General features: G+C 47.8%; 1 protein-coding gene across 1 annotated transcript in view; it reads left to right on the top strand.

Moving 5' to 3' along the window:
- Positions 1-10622: 10622 nt before the first annotated feature.
- Positions 10623-16933, top strand: part of LOC134904216 (protein DVR-1-like) — a 35366-nt gene continuing 29055 nt past the window's right edge. Inside the window, exon 1 of the mRNA XM_063914531.1 lies at positions 10623-10729. Within this exon, the coding sequence (XP_063770601.1) occupies positions 10645-10729 (85 nt within the window). The 5' untranslated portion in view covers positions 10623-10644. The remainder of the gene's footprint in view (positions 10730-16933) is intronic.

Below are 16933 nucleotides of genomic sequence, written 5' to 3'. Positions count from 1 at the left end.
GAAACGTAGATCAACTTTTGTGCATAGTGAAATTAGCTCATCCAACTTAGAAGGCAAGTTTCTGGTAGCTAATTCATCTTTGATGCGTTCTGATAAGCCATGCCAGAATGCAGCATACAGGGCCTCGTCGTTCCATGCCAGTTCGGATGCCAGGATTTTGAACTGTATAAGATACTGTCCCACAGTACGTGTTCCCTGGCGTAAACGGAGAATCTCAGATGAAGCAGAGGTTACCCGGCCTGGCTCGTCGCAGATGCGCCTGAATGTAGCTACAAAGTCAGTATAGGAGGACAGCAGGGTATCAGACTTCTCCCATAAAGGTGATGCCCAATCAAGGGCTGAGCTACTGAGAAGGGAAATAATATAGGCAATTTTAGTACAGTCACTGGAGAAATTGCAAGGTTGTAGCTCAAAATGGATTTCACATTGGTTGAGAAATCCCCTGCAGAATCTTGGAGATCCGTCAAATTTTGCTGGCGTTGGAAGATGAAGACGTGGAGTAGAAATGGGTAAGGTGGGTGGGGTTACAGCTGGTGTCACTGTGGTGGACGCACCGGACGTGCCAGGTCCACGGAGGGTCGTTTGAATCCCATCCAGCCGGGTAGAGAGATCCTGGAGACAGCAGATGATGTGGCCTTGTGTAGCCTCCTGATGTTCGAGTCTGGCTGCCAGTTCTTGCATCGGCCTGGCCACTGGATCCTGGTCTCCGACTGGATTCATTGGGTCAGTGCTTACTGTCACAACTGAGGGTTTAGGCTGACAGGAGGAAGCCTCAGTTGTAGGGGCAGAAATGAAATTAAACTTGGGAGGTTTAATCAGACCCCTGGACATGTAAGTGTAGAAGGATTAACCGAAGGTGTGACCATGACAACCAGGTTAAAAGTCAATAAAAGCTTTATTAACAAACTCCGTGTTGAAACAACAGTATTCACAGTTGATAATAAGCAGTGGCAAATAATACAGTTCCTGGATCACTATAACCATAGAAGGTATCACAGAGCACTGGTAGGTTGAGAAACAGATGTTAAAGTCCTTTGATGGAATAACCTTACCAGGCCTGGCTGTAGTAGTGAAGATAGCCGAGGAACACGCCAGTAGCAGTATTAGATGAAGTTGGTAACTTGAACAGACTGTTGTAGATACTGGATGGAACCAGCCAGGTGGTAGAGACACGGAGTGGATGCTGAATGGAATCAGCCAGGTGATGAAGACACGGAGTGGATGCTGGATGGAACCAGTCAGGTGATGAAGACACGGAGTGGATGCTGGATGGAACCAGTCAGGTGATGAAGACACGGAGTGGATACTGTAAGATGCTAGGGAGCGTGGAAACAGAAGAGTTGAAAAGAGGTTACCGGTGGTTGTGGATACTGCTGATAAGTAGGGATCCGCTGGAACAACACCGGCACTTTAAGGGAACTGGATACTGCTGGAAGCTGACCGCTGGAAGCAGATGGGTTAATAGCTGGAAGCTAGAATAGCCACGGAGGACTGCAGAGTCAGGCTGCACCGCAGGATGGAAGGCAGGTGCGGGTCTCTTAGTGGATGCTGGAGACAGGCGCTGGAACCTGGAGAAACAACCACAGGAGAGAGAGACTGGAACTAGGTTTGACAATCAAAGCACTGACCATTTCCTGGTTCAGACACAGGATACTTATACCTGCTGCAGGGCAGGCATTGGCTGGCCAATCATGCAGATTCACAGTGCAGCGGATTGGTAGAGATTGAACATGTGACTGGAACAAACATGGCTGCGCCCATGTTAGTACTGGAGGGAAAGTTGGTTTGGAAAACCATGTGGAAATATAGCAGCAATGGCGGCGCCGGCCGCGGAGGACAGGAGACGCCAAACTGACAACTGCACACTGAGACACATGGACGACAGCGGAGGCCGCGGCAGGCATGGGGCACCACTCTGACAACCTGCATACTGGAACACAGGAGCGGCGGCGGAGGCCGCGGAGGACGGGAGACGCCACACTAGATTCAAACATGGCGCCGCTGTGACAGCGTCTCAGAGTGACAGGAGGAATATGCAGAGTGTGGACATCAGTAACACAGATGAGATCCGGCCCTGGAACGCTGAGCCAGCTTCAGGAGGCATCTAAAAGGCAAGTAATGGCGTCCAGATACCCGGATCGTGACACAGTATATATAGTAGGAGGACAGTGCATAATTTTGCTGACCACCAGTATATAATATATAGCAGTACGTTACAGTAGTCCACTGCTCTACCTACCTCTGTGTCGTCAAGTATACTATCCATCCATACCTGTGGTGCATTTTAGTTGTGCGCAGTCTATATAGTAGGAGGACAGTGCATAATTTTGCTGACCACCAGTATATAATATATAGCAGTACGGTAGAGTAGTCCACTGCTCTACCTACCTCTGTGTCGTCAGTATACTATTCATCCATACCTGTGGTGCATTTAAGTTGTGCGCAGTATATATAGTAGGAGGACAGTGCATAATTTTGTTGACCACCAGTATATAATATATAGCAGAACAGTACAGTAGTCCACTGCTCTACCTACCTCTGTGTCATCAAGTATACTATCCATCCATACCTGTGGTGCATTTAAGTTGTGCGCAGTATATATAGTAGGAGGACAGTGCATAATTTTGCTGACCACCAGTATATAACATATAGCAGTACGCTACAGTAGGCCATTGCTATTGATATATTACTGGCATATAATTCCACACATTAAAAAATGGAGAACAAAAATGTGGAGGGTAAAATAGGGAAAGATCAAGATCCACTTCCACCTCGTGCTGAAGCTGCTGCCACTAGTCATGGCCGAGACGATGAAATGCCATCAACGTCGTCTGCCAAGGCTGATGCCCAATGTCATAGTACAGAGCATGTAAAATCCAAAAAACAAAAGTTCAGTAAAATGACCCAAAAATCAAAATGAAAAGCGTCTGATGAGAAGCGTAAACTTGCCAATATGCCATTTACGACACGGAGTGGCAAGGAACGGCTGAGGCCCTGGCCTATGTTCATGGCTAGTGGTTCAGGTTCACATGAGGATGGAAGCACTCATCCTCTCGCTAGAAAAATGAAAAGACTTAAGCTGGCAAAAGCACAGCAAAGAACTGTGCGTTCTTCTAAATCACAAATCCCCAAGGAGAGTCCAATTGTGTCGGTTGCGATGCCTGACCTTCCCAACACTGGACGGGAAGAGGTGGCGCCTTCCACCATTTGCACGCCCCCTGCAATTGCTGGAAGAATCACCCGCAGTCCAGTTCCTGATAGTCAAATTAGAGATGTCACTGTTGAAGTACACCAGGATGAGGATATGGGTGTTGCTGGCGCTGAGGAGGAAATTGACAAGGAGGATTCTGATGGTGAGGTGGTTTGTTTAAGTCAGGCACCCGGGGAGACACCTGTTGTCTGTGGGACGAATATGGCCATTGACATGCCTTGTCAAATTACAAAAAAAATCACCTCTTCGGTGTGGAATTATTTTAACAGAAATGCGGACAACAGGTCAAGCCGTGTGTCGCCTTTGTCAAGCTGTAATAAGTAGGGGTAAGGACGTTAACCACCTCGGAACATCCTCCCTTATACGTCACCTGGAGCGCATTCATCAGAAGTCATTGACAAGTTCAAAAACTTTGGGTGACAGCGGAAGCAGTCCACTGCCAACTAAATTCCTTCCTCTTGTAACCAAGCTCCTGCAAACCACACCACCAACTCCCTCAGTGTCAATTTCCTCCTTAGACAGGAAAGCCAATAGTCCTGCAGGCCATGTCACTGTCAAGTCTGACGAGTCCTCTCCTGCCTGGGGTTCCTACGATGCATCCTTGAGTGTAACGCCTACTGCTGCTGGCGCTGCTGTTGTTGCTGCTGGGAGTCGATCGTCATCCCAGAGGGGAAGTCGGAAGACCACTTGTACTACTTCCAGTAAGCAATTGACTATCCAACAGTCCTTTGCGAGGAAGATGAAATATCACAGCAGTCATCCTGCTGCAAAGCGGATAACTCAGGCCTTGGCAGCCTGGGCGGTGTTAAACGTGTTTCCAGTATCCACCGTTAATTCACAGGAAACTAGAGAATTGCTTGAGGTACTGTGTCCCTGGTACCAAATACCATCTAGGTTCCATTTCTCTAGGCAGGCGATACCGAGAATGTACACAGACCTCAGAAAAAGAGTCACCAGTGTCCTAAAAAATGCAGTTGTACCCAATGTCCACTTAACCACGGACATGTGGACAAGTGGAGCAGGGCAGACTAAGGACTATATGACTGTGACAGCCCACTGGGTAGATGTATTGCCTCCCGCAGCAAGAACAGCAGCGGCGGCACCAGTAGCAGCATCTCGCAAATGCCAACTCGTTCCTAGGCAGGCTACGCTTTGTATCACCGCTTTCCATAAGAGGCACACAGCTGACAACCTCTTACGGAAACTGAGGAACATCATCGCAGAATGGCTTACCCCAATTGGACTCTCCTGGGGATTTGTGACATCGGACAACGCCACCAATATTGTGCGTGCATTACATCTGGGCAAATTCCAGCACGTCCCATGTTTTGCACATACATTGAATTTGGTGGTGCAGAATTATTTGAAAAACGACAGGGGCGTGCAAGAGATGCTGTCGGTGGCCCGAAGAATTGCGGGCCACTTTCGGCATTCAGCCACCGCGTGCCGAAGACTGGAGCACCAGCAAACACTCCTGAACCTGCCATGCCATCATCTGAAGCAAGAGGTGGTAACGAGGTGGAATTCAACCCTCTATAGGCTTCAGAGGATGGAGGAGCAGCAAAAGGCCATTCAAGCCTATACAGCTACCTACGATATAGGCAAAGGAGGGGTAATGCACCTGACTCAAGCGCAGTGGAGAATGATTTCAACGTTGTGCAAGGTTCTGCAACCCTTTGAACTTGCCACACGTGAAGTCAGTTCAGACATTGCCAGCCTGAGTCAGGTCATTCCCCTCATCAGGCTTTGCAGAAGAAGCTGGAGAGATTGAAGGAGGAGCTAAAACAGAGCGATTCCGCTAGGCATGTGTGACTTGTGGATGGAGCCCTTAATTCGCTTAACCAGGATTCACTGGTGGTCAATCTATTAAAATCGGAGCACTACATTTTGTCCACCGTGCTCGATCCTAGATTTAAAACCTACATTGTATCTCTCTTTCCGGCAGACACAAGTCTGCAGAGGTTCAAAGACCTGCTGATGAGAAAATTGTCAAGTCAAGCGGAACGTGACCCGTCAACAGCTCCTCCTTCACATTCTCCCGCAACTGGGGTTGCGAGGAAAAGGCTAAGAATTCTGAGCCCACCCGCTGGCGGTGATGCAGGGCAGTCTGGAGCGAGTGCTGACATCTGGTCCGGACTGAAGGACCTGCCAACGATTACTGACATGTCGTCTACTGTCACTGCATATGATTCTGTCACCATTGAAAGAATCGTGGAGGATTATATGAGTGACCACATCCAAGTAGGCACGTCAGACAGTCCGTACGTATACTGGCAGGAAAAAGAGGCAATTTGGAGGCCCTTGCACAAACTGGCTTTATTTTACCTAAGTTGCCCCCCCTCCCCCTCCAGTGTGTACTCTGAAAGAGTGTTTAGTGCAGCCGCTCACCTTGTCAGCAATCTGCGTACGAGGTTACTTCCAGAAAATGTGGAGAAGATGATGTTCATCAAAATGAATTATAATCAATTCCTCCGTGGAGACATTCACCAGCAATTGCCTCCAGAAAGTACACAGGGACCTGAGATGGTGGATTCCAGTGGGGAAGAATTAATAATCTGTGAGGAGGGGGATGTACACAGTGAAAGGGGTGAGTAATCGGAGGATGAGGAGGAGGTGGACATCTTGCCTCTGTAGAGCCAGTTTGTGCAAGGAGAGATTGATTGCTTCTTTTTTGGTGGGGGCCCAAACCAACCAGTCATTTCAGTCACAGTCGTGTGGCAGACCCTGTCGCTGAAATGATAGGTTTGTTAAAGTGTGCATGTCCTGTTTATACAACATAAGAGTGGGAGGGCCCAAGGACAATTCCATCTTGCACCTCTTTTTTCTTTCATTTTTCTTTGCATCATGTGCTGTTTGGGGACTATTTTTTGAAGAGCCATCCTGTCTGACACTGCAGTGCCACTTCTAGATGGGCCAAGTGTTTGTGTCGGCCACTTGGGTCGCTTAGCTTAGCCATCCAGCGACCTTGGTGCACCTCTTTTTTTCTTTGCATCATGTGCTGTTTGGGGGCTATTTTTTAAATCTGCCATTCTGTCTGACACTGCAGTGCCACTCCTAGATGGGCCAGGTGTTTGTGTCGGCCACTTGGGTCGCTTAGCTTAGTCACACAGCTACCTCATTGCACCTCTTTTTTTCTTTGCATCATGTGCTGTTTGGGGACTATTTTTAAATCTGCCACCCTGTCTGACACTGCAGTGCCACTCCTAGATGGGCCAGGTGTTTGTGTCGGCCACTTGGGTCGCTTAGCTTAGTCATCCAGCGACCTCGGTGCAAATTTTAGGACTAAAAATAATGGTGTGAGGTGTTCAGAATAGACTGGAAATGAGTGGAAATTATGGTTATTGAGGTTAATAATACTATGGGATCAAAATGATCCAAATTCTATAATTTAAGCTGGTTTTGAGGGTTTTTTGTAAAAAAAACACCCGAATCCAAAACACACCCGAATCCGACAAAAAAATTTCAGGGAGGTTTTGCCAAAACGCGTCCGAATCCAAAACACGGCCGCGGAACCGAATCCAAAACCAAAACACAAAACCCGAAAAATGTCCGGTGCACATCACTATATATATATATATATATATATATATATATATTGGAAGTTGGATAAGGTGTTTTTAAGCGACCAATGGTGTCACATGGAATTTGGGAGACTAGACAAAAAAGGATTTTTTGTAAAAATGTTTTTTTGACAATTTATTACTACATACACCAGAAAAAGACAGTAAAATTTGTTTAAAAAACCACAGCTAAAATTGATCCAAATATTTAGAGCAGGCTAAAAACACAGAGAATTCATCTCTAAAAAAGTGTTATGTATAATATGAGGAATAATGTTTGCATAAAATAATGGTAGAACAAGATAAAAAGCAAGATAAAAAACAAGATAAAAAAGAACCATAAATTTGCTTAACTTGAGAGGATGGGTCAAGTCTTTTAACCATCAACGCGTTTCGTCCTATCTGGACTTCATCAAGGGGTGATCTGTGAGTGGGACAGCTCGGGTATATATACCTATACTAATGAGGAAGTGATTATTACCTCACTTCCTGTCAATTAGTGATTCAGAACTGTGAGGTATAATCCACATACTAAAAACAAGTACAGATGTATATATATTTATACACACATACAGAGCATTTGGCAGGGTGGCACTCGTGGGACTTGATGTGGAAAAATAAATGACTAGCAGAGTCTGTTCTGTTCAACGTTTCGATTTATCACCTTTTTCAAGAACTCCATGGAGGTGATAAATCGAAACGTTGAACAGAACAGAACAGACTCTGCTAGTCATTTATTCTTCCACATCAAGTCCCACGAGTGCCACCCTGCCAAACGCTGGATAGATTGGGGTTCAAAAGACCTGGGAGGGCACCAGGGCAAGTAAAACTCTTTAGCAAAGGAGTGCCGGCACTTGTGATAAAGTATATCCTTCAGGTGCATTTTGGCAAACTCCAGATGGGCTGCCATGTGCTTTTTACTTCCGTCTGGCCACTCTACCATACAGGCCTGATTGGTGTATTGCTACAGAGATGGTTGTCCTTCTGGAAGGTTCTCCTCTCTCCACAGAGGAATGCTGTAGCTCTGACCGAGTGACCATCGGGTTCTTAGTCACTGCCCTGACTAGGGCCCTTCTGCCCCGATCACTCAGTTTAGACGGACGGACAGCTCTAGGAAGAGTCCTGGTGGTTCTGAACTTCTTCCATTTTAGGATGATGGAGGCCACTGTGCTCATTGGGACCTTCAAAGCAGCAGATATTTTTCTGTACCCTTCCGCAGATTTGTGCCTTGAGACAGTCTTGTCTCGGAGGTCTACAGACAATTCCTTTGACTTCATGCTTGGTTTGTGCTCAGACATGCATTGTCAAGTGTGGGATCTTATATAGATAGGTGTTTGCCTTTCCAAATCATGTCCATTCAACTTGAGATGATCAGTGGAAACAGGATGCACCTGAGCTCAATTTTGAGCTTCATGGCAAAGGCTGTGAATACTTACAGATGGGTCCACGGTTATCTTGACTAGTTTTCTGCGCCTAGGCACAACATGATTTATTAGCATAAACCCTTCATCTATTGTTCTCAGCTGCAATACAATACAGAGAACAATACAGCAGGGGATGAAGTCATTACAGCAGGGGAATAAGTCCGATTGGCCAGTCTCAGTTAATCCTATTAAAGGTCAAGATAAACGTGGACCCATCTGTATGTAGGACCCATCTGTATGTACATGTGATTTCTTAGTTTTTTTTTTTTTAATAGATTTTCAAAAATCTCAAAAAAACTTTTTTCACGTTCTCATTATGGGGTATTGTGTGCAGAATTTTGAGGACAAAAAGGAATTTATTCCATTTTGGAATAAGGCTGATACATAACAATATGTGTAATAAAAAGTGAAGCGCCGTGAATACTTTCCGGATGCACTGTGTGTGTGTGTGTGTGTGTGTGTGTGTGTGTGTGTGTGTGTGTGTGTGTGTGTGTGTGTATGTGTATATATATATATATATATACATACATACATACATACATACAGTCACACACCTATACACATGCACCCCACATACATAAAATCACGCACAGAAAATATATAGTCACACATACATAATACTATAATATGCACACATGCATAATTCTATACACATACACAGTCACGCATAAATATACATATAGGCCCTCATTCCGAGTTGTTCGCTCGCAAGCGGATTTTAGCAGATTTGCTCATGCTAAGCCGCCGCCTACTGGGAGTGAATCTTAGCATCTTAAAATTGCGAACGATGTATTCGCAATATTGCGATTACACACCTCGTAGCAGTTTCTGAGTAGCTCCAGACTTACTCGGCATCTGCGATCAGTTCAGTGCTTGTCGTCCCTGGTTTGACGTCATAAACACACCCAGCGTTCGCCCAGACACTCCTCCGTTTCTCCGGCCACTCCTGCGTTTTTTCCGGAAACGGTAGCGTTTTTTCCCACACGCCCATAAAACGGCCTGTTTCCGCCCAGTAACACCCATTTCCTGTCAATCACATTACGATCGCCAGAACGATGAAAAAGCCGTGAGTAAAATTCCTAACTACATAGCAAATTTACTTGGCGCAGTCGCAGTGCGGACATTGCGCATGCGCATTAAGCGGAAAATCGCTGCGATGCGAAGATTTTTACCAAGCGACCAACTCGGAATGAGGGCCATAGAGTCACACACATAATCATACACCTAAAGACATACAGCGACACATACATAAAATTACACACATACAGTACCATACCTCCTAACATTGCAAAGGCTGCACTCAGGACTCCTGCACACTCCAAAGGTGCGTGCGTGCCAAAAAGGAGCATGGCCTGAACAAAGAGTGCGTGGGAATGCCACAATTGCAAGCCATGTCTCCCGTTATCCAACACTGTGGGGGCATGCCCAGTGCTCCATGAGCTGCTAGCATGTCCCCTGTCCCTCTCTACATGAATAGAAGCTGTACGCATGCGCACAGTATCTATACATCGCTGCTCTGCTAAGCAGAACAGCAAGTAATAGGGATCCTTCCAACTCCCCCTTTTCCCCCAACTGTAGCCAGGAGGGACACAATGCTCTGCTTCTGGACTTTTCTCTTTATTTATGATTGCCGACACCTGTTTTGAACCAGTTAGTGCAGTGATTCTCAAACTCTGTCCTCAGGGCCCCACACGGTTCACGTTTTCCATGTCACCCAGCAGGTGCACTGTGTATCACCAACTGTTACATTTTAAAAATCTACAGGTGACCTGCAAAACATGAACCGTGTGGGGTCCCGAGGACCGAGTTTGAAAACCTGTGGGTTAGTGCACAGGTTCTCAAACTCGGTCCTCAGGACCCCACACGGTGCATGTTTTGCAGGTCTCCTCACAGAATCGCAAGTGACATAATTAGCTCCACCTGTGGACCTTTTAAAATGAGTCAGTGAGTAATTATAATTAATACACCTGTACACCTGCTGGGTTACCTGTAAAACATGCACTGTGTGGGGTCCTGAGGACCGAGTTTGAGAACCACTGGGTTAGTGGATAAGAAAGGTGATTCAGCCAGGCTTGCCCACCTCCCGCATTCAGCGGGAGGCTCACGATTTTTAAATGAGCCTCCCGCTCCCCCGCAAACCTTTGCTGCCTCACGGTTTTCAACTGTTATCCCCGTAAATCCGGTCTGCGCAAGTCCGGAAATGCGGGGGGTGGAGCCTGCGCCGGAGGCATCATGGCCAGCCACCGCGGGGTTATGAGCAGTGGTGGGCGTCCTGCTGTGTGCAGTCTGAGAGCCGTGCAGTCTGAGCGTCAGCAGTGTCAGGAATAATAAGCAGAGCAGCCGCATGTACAGTGAGTGGAGCAGGGCTTTGCTTCACAGTGGCTGGCCCCGCCCACCACACTCACAGTGGGTGCGTTCATCAGCCCAGCTTTTCTCTTCCTGGATCCTGATGTGGCTTTCCTGTGCTGCCTTCCCCTCACCACACTGGCCCAGTCTGGCTCCCTGCTCTTCACAGGAGGGAGCAACAAAGCCAGGTGGGTGCAGTGAGTACTGGCGTTATGGGGGGGCTGTGTATACTGTAATGTCACTGGATGTAATATGGGTGGGTTTGTAAAATGTAATGTGGTACCGTGTGTAATATGGAGGGGGCTGTGTAAAATTGAATGTAATGTTCTACTGTGTGGGGGGGCTGTGTATCATGTAATATAATGTGCTATTGGGTGTAATACGGGAGGGGGTGTACGTTGTGCATAATGCAGTGTAATACGGGGGAGAGGTGGCTGTGTTGGTACTGTGTGTAATATGATGGGGGGGGCTGTGTAAAATTTTATATAATATGCTATTGGGTGTAATACTGGAGGGGGCGTACGCTGTGCATAGTGTAATGCAGTGTAATATGGGGGAGGGGGGCTGTGTATAATAAAATGTGGTACTGGATGTAATATGGGGGGGTTCTAAAATGTAATGGGATGTGGCACTGTGTGTGATATGGGAGGGAGCTGTGTAAAATGTAATATAATGTGCTATTGGGTGTAATATGGGTGTGGGGGAGGGACTGTGTGTGCTGTGCATAATACAATGTAATATGGTACTGGTTGTAAAATGGGGGGCTGTGTAAAAATAAGATTTTACTCACCGGTAAATTTATTTCTCGTAGTCCGTAGTGGATGCTTGGAACTCCGTAAGGACCATGGGGAATAGACGGGCTCCGCAGGAGACTGGGCACTCTAAAAGAAAGATTAGGTACTATCTGGTGTGCACTGGCTCCTCCCACTATGACCCTCCTCCAGACCTCAGTTAGGATACTGTGCCCGGAAGAGCTGACACAATAAGGAAGGATTTTGAATCCCGGGTAAGACTCATACCAGCCACACCAATCACACAGTATAACTCGTGATACTACACCCAGTTAACAGTATGAAATATAACTGAGCCTCTCAACAGATGGCTCAACAATAACCCTTAGTTAGGCAATAACTACATACAAGTATTGCAGACAATCCGCACTTGGGATGGGCGCCCAGCATCCACTACGGACTACGAGAAATAGATTTACCGGTGAGTAAAATCTTATTTTCTCTGACGTCCTAGTGGATGCTGGGAACTCCGTGAGGACCATGGGGATTATACCAAAGCTCCCAAACGGGCGGGAGAGTGCGGATGACTCTGCAGCACCGAATGAGAGAACTCAAGGTCCTCCTCAGCCAGGGTATCAATTTTGTAGAATTTAGCAAACGTGTTTGCCCCTGACCAAGTTGCAGCTCGGCAAAATTGTAAAGCCGAGACCCCTCGGGCAGCCGCCCAAGATGAGCCCACTTTCCTCGTGGAATGGGCTTTTACTGATTTAGGATGCGGCAATCCAGCCGCAGAATGCTCCAGCTGAATTGTGCTACAAATTCAGCGAGCAATAGTCTGCTTAGAAGCAGGAGCACCTATTTTGTTGGGTGCCTACAGGATAAAAAGCGAGTCAGTTTTCCTGACTCCAGCCGTCCTGGAAATATACATTTTTAAGGCCCTGACTACGTCCAGTAACTTGGAATCTTCCAAGTCCCTAGTAGCCGCAGGCACTACAATAGGTTGGTTCAAGTGAAAAGCTGATACCACCTTAGGGAGAAACTGGGGACGAGTCCTCAATTCTGCCCTATCCATATGGAAAATCAGATAAGGGCTTTTACATGACAAAGCCGCCAATTCTGACACACGCCTGGCCGAAGCCAAGGCCAATAACATGACCACTTTCCACGTGAGATATTTCAAATCCACAGTTTTAAGTGGCTCAAACCAATGTGATTTTAAGAAACTCAACACCACGTTGAGATCCCAAGGTGCCACAGGAGGCACAAAAGGGGGCTGAATATGTAGCACTCCCTTTACAAATGTCTGAACTCCAGGCAGTGAAGCCAGTTCTTTCTGAAAGAAAATCGACAGAGCCGAAATCTGGACCTTAATGGAACCCAATTTTAGGCCCATAGTCACCCCTGACTGTAGGAAGTGCAGAAAACGACCCAGCTGAAATTCCTCTGTTGGGGCCTTCCTGGCCTCACACCACGCAACATATTTTCGCCAAATACGGTGATAATGGTTTGCGGTTACTTCTTTCCTGGCTTTTATCAGCGTAGGAATGACTTCTTCCGGAATGCCCTTTTCCTTTAGGATCCGGAATTCAACCGCCATGCCGTCAAACGTAGCCACGGTAAGTCTTGGAACAGACAGGGCCCCTGCTGTAGCAGATCCTGTCTGAGCGGTAGAGGCCATGGGTCCTCTGATATCATTTCTTGAAGTTCTGGGTACCAAGCTCTTCTTGGCCCATCCGGAACCACGAGTATCGTTCTTACTCCTTGTTTTCTTATTATTCTCAGTACCTTTGGTATGAGAGGCAGAGGAGGGAATACATAAACCGACTGGTACACCCACAGTGTCACTAGAGCGTCCACAGCTATTGCCTGAGGGTCCCTTGACCTGGCGCAATATCTAGCTTTTTGTTTAGGCGGGACGCCATCATGTCCACCTGTGGCCTTTCCCAATGGATTACCAACAGTTGGAAGACTTCTGGATGAAGTCCCCACTCTCCCGGGTGTAGGTCGTGTCTGCTGAGGAAGTCTGCTTCCCAGTTGTCCACTCCCGGAATGAACACTGCTGACAGTGCTAAGACGTGATTTTCCGCCCATCGGAGAATCCTTGTGGCTTCTGCCATCGCCATCCTGCTTCTTGTGCCGCCCTGTCGGTTTACATGGGCGACTGCCGTGATGTTGTCTGATTGGATCAGTACCGGCTGGTTTTGAAGCAGAGGCCTTGCCAGACTTAGGGCATTGTAAATGGCCCTCAGTTCCAGAATATTTATGTGTAGGGACGACTCCTGACTTGACCAAAGTCCTTGGAAATTTCTTCCCTGTGTGACTGCCCCCCAGCCTCGAAGGCTGGCATCCGTGGTTACCAGGACCCAGTCCTGTATGCCGAATCTGCGGCCCTCTTGAAGATGAGCACTCTGCAGCCACCACAGTAGAGATACCCTGGTCCTTGGAGACAGGGTTATCAGCCGATGCATCTGAAGATGCGATCCCGACCACTTGTCCAAGAGGTCCCACTGAAAGGTTCTTGCATGGAACCTGCCGAATGGAATTTTGCTTCGTAAGAAGCTACCATTTTTCCCAGGACTCGTGTGCAGTGATGCACCGATACCTGTTTTGGTTTCAGGAGGTCTCTGACTAGAGATGACAGCTCCTTGGCTTTCTCCTGCGGGAGAAACACTTTTTTCTGTTCTGTGTCCAGAACCATCCCCAGGAACAGCAGGCGTGTGGTAGGAACCAGCTGTGACTTTGGAATGTATAGAATCCATCCGTGCTGTTGTAGCACTTCCCGAGATAGTGCTACTCCGACCAACAACTGCTCCTTGGACCTCGCCTTTATAAGGAGGTCGTCCAAGTACGGGATAATTAAAACTCCCTTTTTTCGAAGGAGCATCATCATTTCTGCCATTACCTTGGTAAAGACCCTCGGTGCCGTGGACAGTCCAAACAGCAGTGTTTGGAATTGGTAATGGCAATCCTGTACCACAAATCTGAGGTACTCCTGGTGAGGATGGTAAATGGGGATATGTAGGTAAGCATTCTTGATGTCCAGGGATACCATGTAATCCCCCTCCTCCAGGCTTGCAATAACCGCCCTGAGCGATTCCATCTTGAACTTGAATTTTTTTATGTATGTGTTCAAGGATTTCAAATTTAAAATGGGTCTCACCGAACCGTCCGGTTTCGGTACCACAAACAGTGTGGAATAGTAACCCCGTCCTTGTTGAAGTAGGGGCACCTTGACTATCACCTGCTGGGAATACAGCTTGTGAATTGCCTCTAGCACAGCCTCCCTGCCTGAGGGAGTTGTCGGCAAGGCAGATTTGAGGAAACGGCGGGGGGGAGACGCCTCGAATTCCAGCTTGTACCCCTGAGATACTACTTGAAGGATCCAGGGATCCACCTGTGAGCGAGCCCACTGATCGCTGAAATTTTTGAGGCGGCCCCCCACCGTACCTGGCTACGCCTGTGGAGCCCCCGCGTCATGCGGTGGACTCAGAGGAAGCGGGGGAAGAATTTTGATTCTGGGAACTGGCTGACTGGTGCAGCTTTTTCCCTCTTCCCTCGTCTCTGTGCAGAAAGGAAGCGCCTTTTACCCGCTTGCTTCTCTGAAGCCGAAAGGACTGTACCTGATAATACAGTGCTTTCTTAGGCTGTGAGGAAACCTGAGGTAAAAAAATTTCTTCCCAGCTGTTGCTGTGGATACGAGGTCCCAGAGACCATCCCCAAACAATTACTCACCCTTATAAGGCTCTATGTGCCTTTTAAAGTCAGCATCACCTGTCCAGTGTCGGGTCTCTAATACCCTCCTGACAGAATGGACATTGCATTAATTCTGGATGCCAGCCGGCAAAATATCCCTCTGTGCATCCCTCATATATAAGACGACGTCTTATGTTCGCAAAATAGTATCCCTGTTTGACAGGGTTACAGACCACACTGCAGCAGCACTATCTGCAGGTCTCGGTCTAGTACCTGAGTGTGTAAATACAGACTTCAGGATAGCCTCCTGCTTTTTATCAGCAGGTACCTTCAAAGTGGCCGTATCCTAAGACGGCAGTGCCACCTTTTTTGACAAACGTGTGAGCGCCTTATCCACCCTAGGGGATATCTCCCAGCGTAACTTATCCTCTGGCGGGAAAGGGTACGCCATCAGTAACTTTTTAGAAATTACCAGTTTCTTATCGGGGGAACCCACGCTTTTTCACACTTCATTCACTCATTTGATGGGGGAACAAAACACCGCCTGCTTTTTCTCCCCAAACATAAAACCCTTTTTTAGTGGTACTTGGGTTAATGTCAGAAATGTGTAACACATTTTTTATTGCCGGGATCATGTAACGGACTTCCCAGTGGATTGTGTATATGTCTCAACCTCGTCGACACTGGAGTCAGACTCTGTGTCGACATCTGTGTCTGCCATCTGAGGGAGCGGGCGTTTTTGAGCCCCTGATGGCCTTTGAGACGCCTGGGCAGGTGTGGGCTGAGAAGCCGGCTGTCCCATAGCTGTTACGTCATCCAGCCTTTTATGTAAGGAGTTGACACTGTCGGTTTATACCTTCCACCTATCCATCCACTCTGGTGTCGGCCCCACAGGGGGCGACATCACATTTATCGGCATCTGCTCTGCCATCACATAAGCCTCCTCATCAAACGTGTCGACACAGCCGTACCGACACACCGCACACACACACACACAGGGAATGCTCTGACTGAGGACAGGACCCCACACAGCCCTTTGGGGAGACAGAGAGAGAGTATGCCAGCACACACCAGAGCGCTATATAATTTTGGGATTAACACTATATTGAGTGAATTTTTCCCAATAGCTGCTTGTATATACAATATTGCGCCTAAATTTTGTGGCCCCCCCCCCCCTCTCTTTTTAACCCTTTGAGCCTGAAAACTACAGGGGAGAGCCTGGGGAGCTGTCTTCCAGCTGCACTGTGAAGAGAAAATGGCGCCAGTGTGCTGAGGGAGAAGCCCCGCCCCTTTTCCAACTGACTTTCTCCCGCTTTTTCTGGAATACTGGCAGGGGTAATTTTACATCTATATAGCCTCTAGGACTATATATGATGTAGATTTGCCAGCCAAGGTGTCATATATTGCCCTCAGGGCGCCCCCCCCCAGCGCCCTGCACCCTCAGTGACCGGAGTGTGAAGTGTGCATGAGGAGCAATGGCGCACAGCTGCAGTGCTGTGCGCTACCTTGGTGAAGACCGAAGTCTTCTGCCGCCGATTTTCCGGAGCTCTTCTTGCTTCTGGCTCTGTAAGGGGGACGGCGGCGCGGCTCCGGGAACGAACACCAAGGCCAGTTCCATGCGGTCGATCCCTCTGGAGCTAATGGTGTCCAGTAGCCTAAGAAGCCCAAGCTAGCTGCAAGCAGGTAGGTTCGCTTCTTCTCCCCTTAGTCCCTCGATGCAGTGAGCCTGTTGCCAGCAGGTCTCACTGTAAAATAAAAAACCTAAAATAAACTTTCTTTCTAGGAGCTCAGGAGAGCCCCTAGTGTGCATCCAGCTCGGCCGGGCACAGAAATCTAACTGAGGTCTGGAGGAGGGTCATAGTGGGAGGAGCCAGTGCACACCAGATAGTACCTAATCTTTCTTTTAGAGTGCCCAGTCTCCTGCGGAGCCCGTCTATTCCCCATGGTCCTTACGGAGTTCCCAGCATC

This window comes from Pseudophryne corroboree, chromosome 1 (assembly GCF_028390025.1).
Source record: "Pseudophryne corroboree isolate aPseCor3 chromosome 1, aPseCor3.hap2, whole genome shotgun sequence".
Lineage (NCBI taxonomy): Eukaryota > Metazoa > Chordata > Amphibia > Anura > Myobatrachidae > Pseudophryne > Pseudophryne corroboree.
This window is presented reverse-complemented; position numbering and strand designations above follow the sequence as displayed.